This window comes from Zea mays, chromosome 8 (genome assembly GCF_902167145.1).
Source record: "Zea mays cultivar B73 chromosome 8, Zm-B73-REFERENCE-NAM-5.0, whole genome shotgun sequence".
Taxonomy (NCBI): domain Eukaryota; kingdom Viridiplantae; phylum Streptophyta; class Magnoliopsida; order Poales; family Poaceae; genus Zea; species Zea mays.
In genome coordinates this window covers 23,592,514-23,607,018 of record NC_050103.1, presented here as the reverse complement: position 1 = coordinate 23,607,018, position 14,505 = coordinate 23,592,514, and the positions used below count along the sequence as shown (strand labels likewise).

The 14,505-nt window shown below is 41.8% G+C and overlaps 1 protein-coding gene across 2 annotated transcripts; it reads left to right on the top strand.

Annotated features, from left to right (window-relative positions):
* The first annotated feature begins 1,942 nt into the window (after nucleotides 1–1,942).
* Nucleotides 1,943–10,765, top strand: LOC100037764 (AGAMOUS-like protein). Of its 2 annotated transcripts, none has more exons than XM_008655983.4 (9): nucleotides 1,943–2,159; nucleotides 2,669–2,931; nucleotides 7,735–7,816; nucleotides 9,125–9,186; nucleotides 9,292–9,391; nucleotides 9,718–9,759; nucleotides 9,865–9,906; nucleotides 10,024–10,190; nucleotides 10,423–10,765. In XM_008655983.4, the coding sequence occupies exons 1-9, from the start codon at nucleotides 2,145–2,147 to the stop codon at nucleotides 10,424–10,426; spliced, it is 777 nt and encodes a 258-aa protein (XP_008654205.1). In that variant the 5' UTR covers nucleotides 1,943–2,144; the 3' UTR covers nucleotides 10,427–10,765. The 2 variants fall into 2 exon arrangements, with proteins under 2 accessions (XP_008654205.1, NP_001358647.1); NM_001371718.1 differs by having other exon boundaries at nucleotides 2,037–2,159; nucleotides 9,289–9,391; nucleotides 10,423–10,746.
* Nucleotides 10,766–14,505: the final 3,740 nt, after the last annotated feature.

Below are 14,505 nucleotides of genomic sequence, written 5' to 3'. Positions count from 1 at the left end.
AGAAATTGAGAAGTTATAGAAGTTTGTAGTTGACAACTTATTCATTTGAAGTCATATTGTCAACGAAAACTACGTCTGAATTTTAAAAATTTAAAATTTGAATTTTGAAAACGACCTCGAAAGAAAAAACCACCAACATGAAAGTTGTAGGTATTGAAGAGTTATGAAACTTTGTAGTTGACAATGTTTTGGTTTGAAATCATCTTGTTATGTAAAACTATGTTTAAAATTTGAATTTTTCAAACTATCTCGGATGGAAAAACCACCAAAATAAAAGTTGTAGGTCTTGAAATGTAATGAAACTTTGTAATTGACAACTTTTTGATTTGAAATCATCTTATCATTGAAAAATTCGTATGAATTTTTCAAATTTAAAATCCAAATTTTGTAAACAGTCTCGGATGTAGAAACTATTAAAATAAAACTTGTAGATCTCAAAAAGTTATGCAACTTTATAGTTAGTCACATTTTCAAATAAATCCATTTAGTGCCTTAAATAATCATATTACTCTCGGTTTGTTATAGTACATGGGGAATGAAAACGTAATATAGACATAATTGGTGTATTAGTGTAGTGGTATAGGAGGGTATGCGTGAGAAAGAGGTTACGAGTTCGAATCTCACCATTCACAAAACATATAAATTTGATTCAAAATAATAGTGAAAAATAACCATTCACAAAACATATAAATTTGATTCAAAATAATAGTGAAAAATAATAAGGCAATGGGAAAGGTAATAGGTAGGTAAGGTTATGGAGAGTTTGTTCCTATAATTTTAAAAAATGTTTTGCTGTTTTTTTTATTTTTTTCGATTCTTAATTTGTCGAGTGTTTTTCTTTGCCGAGTGCTTCTTGACACTCGGCAAAGTCTTTACCGAGTGTCCGAAAAAAAGTACTCGGCAAAGAAACCTTTACCGATAAAATATTTACCGAGTGTTCTTTGCCGAGTGTTACACTCGGCAAAGACTTTGCCGATTGTAAAATAGCCTTTGCCAAGTGTCTTAGACACTCGACAAAGAACGCGATTCCGGTAGTGCATATCCATATTTTTTACCATATTATTCAAAACTAGAGAGCTAAGTTTTCAAACATGTGAAAGTAATACAATATAGTTAAAACTGCAGTATTGAAAACATAGTTTTTGAAGAGTCTACCAAACACTATATTAGAAAAGATATCACAATATCTAAAATACTACAATATTATCTAAAAACAAAGAAAATACTCCATTTTTCAAACAAGCCCGGTCTTTAATTAAGGTCCAGCACGAAATGGCCTGAAACTCAATCCCTTCCTCCGTTCTGAGAGAGAATCGAAAACGAAAGACAAAAAAAAACGTTTTTTTATATGTATAAGCTGGATTAGAAGAAGTTCGAATTTTGGTTAATCCTTTGGAAGGAAACTGCAGACTTTGTCACGTCATGATGATTAATATACTCCCTCCGTTCCACAGTGTAGGGGTGTTTGATTTCTAGGTACTAATTTTTAGTCCTTACATTTTATTCCACTTTAGTTACAAAATTATTAAATATATTTGTCAATTTATATACTAAAATGGAACAAAATGAAGGGACTAGGGACTAAACATTAGTTCCTATAAACCAAACACCCCCGTAATATCATTTGTTTGAGCTCTCAATTTTTATGTCTATATTTAAATGAACATATATAAAATATATATGTCAAGTATTGTATGAATCCAATAATAATCTAAAATGGATTTTAACTTGGGACAGACAGAGAGAGTATGTTGGTATGTACAAACAAAGCACATGTGCATGCTGGCTGGAGAGGTAGATATGACGGAGATCAGACACCAGGCAAGCTGCAAGCACGTACAAGAGGGGTCAATCAATCAAAGGAGTGGTAAATCAAAAGTGCAAGCTAGCCCATCAGAGAATTCAGGACCAAACCAATGCAGCAGCAAGGGCCAGCCAGGCCGCAGGAATCATCAGGTCAGGCCACCACTGCAGCAGCAGCAGCAGCTGCTGCTGCTAACTGCATCACCTCACATACTTTCCCCTCTCCCTTCCTCAGCTCCCTTTAATACCTCACCCTCCTCTCCTCCCTTCTCTGGGCTGGCCGGATCTCTTCCCTGCAGATCGAGAGGCACTGCCAACACCACCACCACCACCACCACACCATGCTCAACATGATGGTAAATATTTGCCTCCTGCTGCCTTATCTTGCTTTGCTGCTAGCTCCTCCCTGGAAACTAACATAACGGATCAGCTAGCTAGCTTCCTTTTTCCCCTCTCTCTCTCTCTCTCTATCTATGTCTTTTGCACCATCTGCGTAGCAGTGTAGGAGTAGTAGGATCTTGGTTGCTATGCTGCAAGGATCTAGCTAGAGAGGCAACTAGAACATACATACACACATGGCTCTCTGGTGTCTGGTCTCTGATTTTTTTTGGGTGCGTGGGGGTGGTGCGGGGGAAAAAAAAGACACGCCACAAGAGAGAAGAGGCATGGAAATTAATTTTGATGCGCCCAGATGCCTAGGAGGAATTTCTACTATATAGAAAGGTCCCTATAGAAAGCCAAGAAGATCGACCACAGGCCAGCACAGCTCGCGCCGCTATACTCCATCACCTTCCTTCCTTCCTCCTTTACTGGAAATTGGAATTTCTTGCGCTTTGTTAGTTAATTATATTTCCTTCTTCTCCAGACTGATCTGAGCTGCGGGCCGTCGTCCAAGGTCAAGGAGCAGGTGGCGGCGGCGCCGACGGGCTCCGGCGACAGGCAGGGGCAGGGGAGAGGCAAGATCGAGATCAAGCGCATCGAGAACACGACGAACCGGCAGGTGACCTTCTGCAAGCGCCGCAACGGCCTGCTCAAGAAGGCGTACGAGCTCTCGGTGCTCTGCGACGCCGAGGTCGCGCTCGTCGTCTTCTCCAGCCGCGGCCGCCTCTACGAGTACGCCAACAACAGGTGATGATGCATATATCTGTACGCGTATCTTAGTTAGATTAGATCCTAGTCGTACACTACACACCGCGCGGGCGGGCGGGTCAGCTGTTTGCACCGTCCGATTGGTCCCAATTGGAGCCAGAGCCAGCTCGTCGCTCCCATCTTAATTTCTCGAGGCAGAAGAAGCAAGAACTAGCTAGCGAGGACGAGGGATGGGGAGCCGCCATCTTTCTTGTGGCTGACTTCATTCTCTGTTATATCAACCGCATGCTGCTGTGTCTCGTTCTTGAGAAGAGCATGCAACAAAGGGGGAAAGAAAAATTGCCACGAACACCTCCTTTCTGCGATGCGGATTTCCATTCCCCTTTGCTCTAGCTCCTGCCTGCCTGTGAGGCAAGCAAGGTGAGGTGAGGCTAGATGTTTGCATAGATCTAGTACAGAGCTTGCTGTATGCATGTGTAGTGTAGTGCATCCTCAGCCGGCCTTTCCTTCGATCTTGTTGCGAGCTGTGACTCTGGGAGAGCGCAAGCAAAGGAGAGAGCTGATCGAGCTTCTTTGGCCATGGTGGTCCTGCCTCCCTATTCTTGCTGTATTTATGCCCTTTCCTTTCTCACCGGCCGTGCTGTGCTAGTAGCTCCTCACGGGTGTGACACAGGTGTGGAGACAAGGGAGCTGATGCATGTATATATATGCAGGCTGTAGATCTCACACACCCGGTGATAGATAATGAAATACTCCTATCAATTTGTTTTTTTTTTTTTGCTTGTGTAGAAGCAGATCTAGCCAGCTCCTTCTTGTTATTGTTGTACCGGTTGGTCTGGTACAAGAGCATGCGTCCATGAAAGCGTGTATGAGTGTGTGAGGTAACAAGGAAGAGAGAGAGAGAGAGAGAGATATAAAAAGGAACTGCCATGCCAACTCTTCAGTTTCTCTCTTGCATCATCGTCTCCTTCTGTTCCTAGCCAAGGGCTTCATCCCATGTGCTACCTCTCTCTCATACTCATAGTACTCTCTCTCTCTCTCTCTCTCTCATCGCATCACATCACCAATTCACCATGTGTGTGTGTGTCCACGGGAGTACTTGCTGATTTCATCACCTGAGTGGCACACCAAGAGACTATTTCAAGAGGGAAACCAAACAGAAACATTTTTCAGTGAAGTCCCAGAACAGAATTTGCTTTGCCAAACTAATAATAATAAGAAGAACTAAGGTGCCGTTTGGTTCACATATTTGTAACGTAATGGGTAATTAATAACGTTAAATCATGTTTGTTTTAGTCCAACCGTAATCAGATACCACACTAAAAATTGATACCAACCTATTCAAATTTGTTACCACTAGTAATCTATCGTAAACCGTTACCATTGCCATTTGCGTTACATTTTTTGAACCAAACAGCATCTAAGTTCGCTACACACTGCAATCTTTTTCTGTCGGAGCACCTTCTACTTCTAATAGGCCATGAACTATAGATAGAGAAGAATCATTCTGAGCGAGTCCATAAGAAGCGACCCACTTTTTCATCGGTTCCGGGGGAAGACCAAAGATCTTGCGCGACCGGTCCGCCAGAAAAACTCAAAAGAGAAAGAAGTCTCGTTAATCTCTTCATGCTCGTTCCAAGTTCGAAGTACCGTTTGACCAAAGAAAAAGCCGCTTCCTGACACGATTGCCTCTTTATATAGATAGATATAGGATCTATGGGGTTATTACTTAGAAGTCTATTTTGTACAAGATCCCCTCCTATCTGATAGAAAAGGGTCCCATGATCCCGAGCCGGTCTTATCTTGGCTCGCAAACCCCAAGTTTGTCTATGAAGAGTTAATCTAATTGTATTAGTTTCTATAATGGATTTCTTACGTGGAATACTAATGGATAGGGCCTAGTTGCTAAGTGCTACAAGATCTAGTGCACTAGAACTCGTGGTTATGGACCCGAATCCTTTAGTATGGAACATTGTCTTTTCCAAGTAAAAACCCCTAGTATATGAAAGAATGAAAAGGTGCTTTCGTTCTTGTGGAATAAGAAGCCCTCGTACCTTAATGAAAGGAAAATAGGAATTTTTCGTTAGGTATTTGACCAAATAGGATTGTCCAGTTCCTATAGAACCTATCACTAAAATACCCGATAGGGCTAAGCGGAACGAAAAGGGTTTTCCATGAGATGGTAAATGAAAACGATTAGCCCCACACGAGGTTTGGGAATAAGTGATTGTCTGATAATGAGCAAGGAATATACGTCTTTCTGCTAAAGAGAATCTATTAAACTCATAATTCATTAGATCCTTGTTAGCAATGTCAACTAGGTATCATAAGTAAATGGATCTCGGTTGTTCAATCCTTTGATAACCAAGGTCATTCTTTGCTAAAGAGAAATGATCACTATGGGTCAGACTCAATAGAATTGGATCCATTCCAAATAGCGAGAATTAGGATTCTTGATCCCTCTCAGTCTCTCTTTCAATTCGAGGATCCGGAGAGGTGTTTTCATAGTCATCTCCGAATATTTGCCATCTCCGAATATTTTCGATTACTGACAATGAGCTGTCATTGTTTGATAGAGAGAGAGAAAAAAAAATCAAAACACACAATTAATAGTAAGGTAGTAATGCAAATAAGAGCCAGCTATAGCTGACCGTCTACACGCAGAGCTGAGCTTCTCATGACTATGATCGTATGTTTGGGAGTGAAGAACACGTGGCCATGCATGCATATACTGTGTCTGTGTCATCTCATCCCTGGCTATAGGGTACGTGAAGCGTGCAGGAGCATGCAAGCAAAACCTGATGGAAACCCTTCTCCGTTCGCTCATAGCTCTGTGCCTGTGTGTGTGTGTGTGCGCGTGACTGGTGCCTTTGTGGCGGCCTGTGCGGACTGCGGACAGACTGCTAAATGCCCAATGGCACGGCCGCATGGGCAGCAGCAGCGGACCTGTCCTGCACCTGCATTGGCGCAGTTCTTGGGAGTCTACACGAGGAGTAAAGAACGCTGGCGTGGTTTCGGTCAGAGTGGTTAAGGCCTGGGTAAAAGCCAAGCTAGAGGCATGGAGTGCTCTCTGGTGTGTTTGTGCTGTGTCCTGTGTGCACTGTGCAGTGCGTGCTCTCCATCCTGCCTTTGCTGCGTCCACTCGTTTGCCTGTTGGATAAAACATGCATGCCCACTGTACTGTTCCCACCCAATCATGTGAATTCCTGTGACCAGCTGCGTGAACAACGCACTGGCCACCCAACACCGCACTACTCGAGGATGCTAGTAAGGCTTCATCTCTTTGGTGATGAGTCCGATCGAGAGGTAGCTTGCTTGCTGCACTGCAAGGAGCTCTCTTGGATTCTCGGTCCTTAATTGAGTTCTTGGAACACGCAGCGCCACCTTGTGACGCACTGATGTGACATCATATCGTGCTTAATTTGATGTTGGAGCTTTTTTTTTTGGCTTGCTGCTTAATACATTACTGCCGATTGTTTATTTATCGGGTATTTTACGCACACCATTTAGTTTCGAGTTATCAACAATAAGGTCAAAATTATAACAAACTACTTCTGTTTATATATATATAACTAATATGTGATGAATAACGCAAACTAGCTAGAACATAGTTCCCCCCTCACATCGTTGGTATACTACTGAACTCTAAAAAAAAGTAGTAATAAACAATACAAAATTAATGTATCTGAAGTGTAGTAACAGAGAGTGATATAAGTATTCATACATGTAAAGCATGCATGCCATTCTTTTTTTCTTTTTCTGAATATTTTTTCGATCTCTAGAGAAGAAGATCTATGTAAATTCGAACTAGTTGAACCTATCCACCCTGTTACTTTCTTTTACCAAAAAAAAAAAAGGCACCTATGGATGCTCCAATCCGGGGGGAAAGGATGTAAATAATTGTGATGCAGAGGCCAAAGATCTGAATGCAAAGCAGCAAATAAACAAACATGTGGAAGTAACGGTCTTAATCTAGTTCTTCATTTCTTATGTTTTTTTAACAACACAAGCATTTTATTAGCATGCGTCTAGTTTTCTCTGCTTGTATATGGATTTTTGCCGTCATTTTTTACCCTTTAGGACTAGTTTGACAACCTCATTTTAATTTTTCTTAGAATAATAAGAATCTCTTGAAGAAATGAAGTTGTCAAACTAGCCCACGTGGGAGTGTGTGGGAAAATGTTCACATAGATAATATTGGCCGTGTAGCTGAATCGATGTGCCATATATTCCTGTGTGCTTTTTCCCTAACGATGAAAGGAAGTATAAGCCCCTTAGTTAATTGGTGCTGTCAATACGCATGAACAAGAACATTAACTGCAGCTATTTCTACGCATTATATTGACTGACTGAAGATGTCAATACATATATATATATGTCTAGACATCATATATATATCATATATACAACGACAGTGCACAAGATTCTCGGTAAAGAAGAAACCACTGTAGCTGACGGTGGCACGGTGCTAGCACAGGCTTCGGACCAATGTATTCTACTGTTCGCCTGTGTCTCTTGAATTTCTTTGCCTTTTACTGTACTGTTCAGGTCATACAGAACCTGCAGACTGCATGCATTATTCGGCCTAGCTACTGTTGCAGACCCTTAATCTCAGTGTGAAAATGTTGAACATCATTTTTACATAACATATCATCCCGCCCATCGATAGCTAGCAATGGAACGGGATTTTGAATCATCTTATGCTAGCTTAATTAAACTGTTCTGAAACAGTTTCCAGTTTTGTGTACACACAGTTACGTACATGTGGTAATACCTAATGTTCTTAATTAAGCAAGCGTGCGTGCTAACTCCGACAGTGGGCATATCATCATTATATTGCAGTGTGAAGTCCACCATTGAGAGGTACAAGAAGGCCAACAGTGACTCCTCCAACTCTGGCACAGTTGCAGAAGTCAATGCCCAGGTAAAAATCACGCCAATCCTTTCGGTCAATCAATTTCCTGAGCTGAATCCTGGATGTGACTGGAGTAGTCAATTCATAAATCTAGCTAGCTAGTCAGTCTATGAGAAATCCTTAACGCAAGCTTGGTCAACATTCTCTCTTTACTGTTACTACGCCGTGCCTCTGACTCTGAGCAAGATCTCCAGAGACAAGAAATTCAGAGCAGAAAGTACGGGCATTTGCACAATGGATACTCTGTTGAGTCCTGCGTGTCATACTAGGATTGTCTTTTGGACCGATGCCTCACAGCTTTATGTCAGTTGGGGACTGTGAAATCTTTTAGCCAAACCAAACAAAACATGTAGTACGCAATAGCTCGCAAACAAGAAGCTCCGACAAATTAAATCTGTGTCACAATCAAGTTCTCTATATATCCCCTCTTGCGGTACTGATAAATGCACTGTCCGCCAGAATTAGATTCAAAAGCACCCAGATTCAGCATACACTGAGCTGAACCACCGATGGATTATACTCCGTATTATTATGCAAGGTCAACTCATTGAGTCTGACCCGGCAGTATTAGATACAGTACCAACATCAATTTAGTATATCTTCCAACTCTAGCGCTTTAGCAGACTTTGGAAGTCAGTTTCCTTGTCTCCACATGAAATAAAAGAAAACTGAGAACTCTTGCATGGTGATCTGATGATAATAAAGGTCTCTTGATTTTATGGATTAAGTATTGATGTGTATTTATTGAATAAACATGCATGGTTATCTGATGACAAAATTACCTGAACTTATGGATGTTTGGACAGTCACACTCACACATAAAGATATAGTGAAGCATATATGGTGTGCAATCGTATGGCTTACCTGAATGTTTTCTATTTTATGTATGAAGTTCATATCAGAGCCTCGCTCAGACTGCAAACTGCATCTCTCCCTCTCTATATATACTTGGTTTTTTATGGGCATTACTATGTAGTCGGTTTAAAAATCATGTTAGTATTCATATGGGCAAATCCTAAGAAATGCATGCATACCGATCATGTACAAAGGTATTTAGTATACATATATAATTATTTATACCACAAATTAAATTTAGAAATGATTAGGAACTTCACTGTGCTACCAAACTAGTGATTTCACATGCATGTTGTGAGATAGTATATCATGAATAACTCCTCCCAGTTCAAACAAGTCTAAACATTCTCTGGCATGTTTCTTTTTATTTTCTATACTACTTTCTTGCAAGAACAGTTACTCATCCCAATAAGCAGAAGCTCTATTTGCTGACTGGTTACATCCATACCTGTAAACTTGCAGTACTACCAGCAGGAGTCCTCCAAGCTGCGACAGATGATCCACAGCTTGCAAAACGCAAACACGTAAATTCTACAAATTCAATATGGATGTATATGTTTTGTTTTGACTTCATTAACAGTAAAAAGCGTGTGGTATATGCAGCCTAACTTGTTTAGATGGTCTAGTAGGAACATAGTGGGAGATTCCATCCACACCATGGGCCTCAGGGATCTTAAACAAATGGAGGGCAAGCTGGAGAAAGCCATAATCAAGATTAGAGCTAGAAAGGTATGCAGCATTAACTGTGGTACAGATATATAAAACATTTTATAGGCAGAGTACATGCATGTGCAACCTTCTTTTACCAGCCAGTTTAAATGCATATTACTATAGCTCCATAGATTTCAGAGAACCTGAACCAACAACCCCCCCCCCCCCCCCCCCCCCCCCCAACAACAAAAAAAAATCCTACAGTATTGAAAGTAGGCCTTATAGAATAAATGGTAGAAATGCCTGCCGCTGCAGGTTATCGAATCTATGAGGAATTACATAATTGATTTTGACTTTGTGTTGAACTGCTGATGAGCAATTAACATGGTCTTTCTTGCATGCAGAATGAGCTGCTATACGCTGAAGTTGACTATATGCAAAAAAGGGTTAGTGTAGTTCAGCGACCCTCTGCACGCTAGTTCTTTTGTTTCCCCGACAGTTTATTAACCAACCTCGCTCTTACTGACATGTGGCATGAATTTTATTTTCAGGAGATGGATCTGCAGACTGACAACATGTACCTGAGGAGCAAGGTATGTTAACGCAGTAGTAGCCATCTCACCGTCTGAGTCTCTCAGAGCATGCGTGCAGTCTGCCTGGTCCTTAAACCACGCACACACTGAATCCTTCCCATTGCACGGATGCTGCAGATCGCTGAGAGTAATGAAACGGGGCAGCCGGCGATGCACATGACGATGGGAGCGCCGCCGACGAGCGAGTACGACCACATGGCCCCTTTCGACTCGAGAAACTTTCTGCAAGTGAGCATGCCTCAGCACTACTCCCATCAGCTGCAACCTACAACCCTCCAGCTCGGGTAATCCCAAACAGCCCTTCAGTTAACAATTGTCTCAGCTCCACACTACTGCACACACGGTCACACATGCAATCATCCACATTTGGTGCAGGAGTCTTACCACAGTTGCACATACATATGGACTGCATTATTAGCTAGCAAGGGAATACCAAGTCATTAGCATTATTAATTGTATATGTGTACACCGTTTATTGTATCTAAATCCTGTATATACACACTGGTGGTGCTGCAGATGATGAAATCAGCGCTATACCTGGCGGCGCCCGGCCCCCAATCGAGATAGATCACGCATGCAGTTATATCATGTGCCAAATCGAGATCTCAAGTAACTCTACGTACGTTTGCTTAATTATTAATAATTGTGATTAGTGCAACTGTTAGGGTATATATATTTGTGAGTGCCACCACTGTGTGCGTGCATTTGTACGTGTGAATTTAGCTGTTGCATCTACTACTATTGTACCCTCCGGCCAGGCCATATCATCAGAAACGCGGGTTTATTTACGCATACTTATATATATATGATTTGTGTGCTTTATATAGATTGAAAAGAGTATGTTGGCCTCTCTTCTGAATCACGCATACAATGTTCAGCAGTTCTTTATGTGTTCTTTGTTTCAAGTTTTTAATGAGCGCCACGTTAGTTTGGATGTAGGAATTAATTAACCTCGCTCGTACTAGCTAGTACTACAGAAATATAGCTAGAGACAGAGGCGACATATGTGCGTGTGTTATATTCTATCAGCTACATCATTCAAATTAAATTGTGAGATATTTTGTATCCTTATGTATATAGTTATATATATACACACACACTATATATCTCTAGAAGCATAATACACACTATAGGAAATTGGTAAGGTTCCAGCATCAAAAGAGCCACCGAAAATAAGAGTATTCCAACAGGCTCGCGGATTTGGTCACCGTTGGCGCGAATGGATTACCATCCTTTTTAGCACGGCGAGTTCCAGAGCCCTGATAAATGGTGTTCAAGGAGAAAGCTTCGACCACAGGCGTGGGGTGAGACAAGGGGACCCTCTCTCTCCCATGCTGTTCATCCTTGCCTTTGACCCACTGCAAAGGATTTTAGACCTTGCTTCAGAGCATGGTGTCCTCACACCTCTCCCTCTTGCTGCAGCTAAGCTCAGAACCTCCCTCTATGCTGATGACGCGGCTATCTTCATCAATCCAACCCGTAATGACCTGCAAGCGGTCAGACAGATCCTCAATGCGTTCGGAGCTGCAACGGGTCTAACAACAAATTTTGAGAAAAGCTCCATCCACCCCATCCGTTGTGAAAATGTAGATTTGTCCAACACCCTCCAGCCGTTCCCGGGATGCTGCAAAACCTTCCCTTGCCAATACCTCGGCCTTCAACTCCACACCCGCCCACTACAAAAAATTCATGTCCAACCACTAGTGGAGAAGATCGGACAGCGTCTTGCCGGATGGAAAGGTCCACTGCTTAACCGCGCAGGACGCCTCACCCTTGTATCTTCAGTGCTCTCCTCCATGCCGATCTACCACCTAACCATATTCCCCCTTGCGAAATGGGCCACAAAGCAAATTGATAAGATTCGACGCTCTTTCCTATGGAAAGGCGAGGATAACGCGCACGGGGGGCATTGCCTTGTTAATTGGAAAACGGTGGCTAGACCAAAGGACCTAGGAGGTCTAGGGGTGCTAGATCTTGAGAAATTCAGTCGTGCCCTCCGGCTACGTTGGCTTTGGCAAGAATGGACAGACAGCTCAAAACCTTGGGAGGGGCTCCAGGTCCCTTGCAACAAGCTTGATCGCCTGCTGTTTCAGGCATCCACCACGGTGGTGATTGGGAATGGCATCAAAGCGAAGTTCTGGCACCATGGCTGGCTGGATGGGGAGGCTCCACGCAACCTGGCACCTCACCTCTACAAGTTGATCAGAAGGAAGAATAAAACTGTGGCCCAAGAACTGACTAACAGTGCTTGGATTCAGTCTCTGAGAAGGAAAATCACAACCACCACGCAACTTGAGGAATTTGTCTACCTCTGGACTAGGATCCGTCAGGTGAGCTTGCAGCCGGATGTAGAGGACACTTTAGTCTGGAAATGGACACAGCACGGTCTCTACTCCTCCAACTCAGCCTACAGAGCCCAATTCTTGGGATCCTATATCAACCACAAGATCAGCCTCATTTGGCGGGCTAGAACAGAGAACAAATGTAAATTCTTCGCTTGGGTGCTCATCCAAAATAAACTCCTCACTGCAGACAACCTAGTACGTCGTGGATGGCCACACCACCCATCTTGCGCCCTATGCAATGGACCTATAGAATCAGGACTCCATCTATGCCTAACCTGCCCCTTCGCTCATGAGGTCTGGAACACAGTTCTTGCTTGGGAAAGCTTTTCCCTGCCGCAACATGTGGTTTGGAGCAACATCTCCAGCATTAGCGAGTGGTGGGAGAAGACGGAGACTCTCTTTCCGCAGGATCGCAAAAGAGAGTTCAATGGCCTCGTCATCTACACTATGTGGAACCTTTGGAAGGAGCGCAACCGAAGAATCTTTGAGCATTGCTCGCTGCCACCGCTCCAGATCGCAGAGAGAGTAAGAGAGTGTGTCTTGCTCTATAAAAGGGCGTCCAACCGCCTTGGCTTGTACTAGGGTTGTCTGTCGTGTTCCTTCTTAGGTGCCCAATCCTATGGCCTGAGGGTTGCCGCCCCTATGTACTCTAACTTTTTTCCTCTCTCTCTTAATTGAAAGGCAGAGCTCCTGCCACTTTGTTCAAAAAAAAGAGTATTCCAACGAAGATATCTTATTTTCAATGTCTATATGTTTATTTTTGGCGGCACGCTTCCATCACAAGTTCGACACCAAAAATATAGCTCTATTTTTGGTGGAGAACACCAAAAGTAAGTTATTTTGGTGGCAATAGTTCAAACAACGAAAATAATTCTGATATAGTGATATGCCAAGTTTCAGTAGCTGGTCAAAGCCTCCAAAAATAAGGTAACTTATTTTAGACGGCTTGTTTGGGCTATCAAAAATAATTTGGGTTTATTTTTTACGGTCCGGACCAAGCCGTCGAAAATATATAGGACATTCCCAGGATCTAGAATTCCTCTCCGTATCTATATATGAATCACATATATCAATTGCAATTCCATATACAAATCATATATCATCAATTCAGCATCGCACACATATTTATAGCATTCAATATTCATCACACACACATATTTATAGCATTCAATATTCATCAAATATTATTTGTCTATCACATTCAAATAACCAAGTCTACAAATAATAACACATTCAACAGCATACAACCACCATAAATAGGTCTCATTTATAAAGACCATGACAAAGAAAATCCGGCAAAAGCAAATCTTACGGAAGCTGAAGGTTTATTTGAGTTGTATTCGTTATCGCTAGAAGCAATTATATTTATTGATAAAATTAGTAGCTCGATCATCCTGTAATAAAGACCAAAGTTAACCATTATAGCATAAATTATAAGTTATAACATTATAAGTAATGAAATAAATATATTTATTGAGATCTAACAAAGTAATCTTGTCTACTGCTACCACTGCTCGAGAGGTTTATTCTATGTTTTCCATATTTACTCCTAATCCCTAGAATATACAACTTCAAATAGATTAAATAGTTAGGATTGAGTATGTTCAACTAGAATAGAACAAGTACAGTTCAATTTGTATGAACAAAGCAATAATTTTCTAAGTTCACCTAAACTGACTAAATGTGTCAGGGATCTAATAAGCTGAACTGCATTGCTTAAAATTTGAGCAAATATATCAAACCTCGGCTCTACGAGGTCTTGGAGAATATAACTACGACAACATCGGTGGTGGTGGCAGTGGTTGCCACCGTGGCAAAACATTTGTATGGACATGCTACTGCTGTAGTATTGAATGTAAATTGTTAGGGGGCCTTCTTCTTCCGAAGATCCTCAAAAACATAATTAACCATTTGTTTTTAGCATAAGCTATTACAGGGAGATCCGTCTTCAGGATGGAAGTCTTTTCCCCATGATGAAGGCATACAAGATGAAAATATGATCTAAGGATAATAAGAATAAACGCCAAAGCTATTGCCAGAGTGATAGTTTCGGCTTGTAATGGTGATGAAGTATGATGATGATGCTGATCGAAGGGGAAAAAGGCTACTTAGTCTTTGATGACTTATATTACGATCATAAGTGAGTATCAAAGACATAAATGTACTTTTGCCCGGTGTTGGAACTTGCTCTCCCGAGCAAGATGATCCAACGGGGGAGTGAAAGTAATGCAAACAAGGTTTTAGCTCAAGAAGG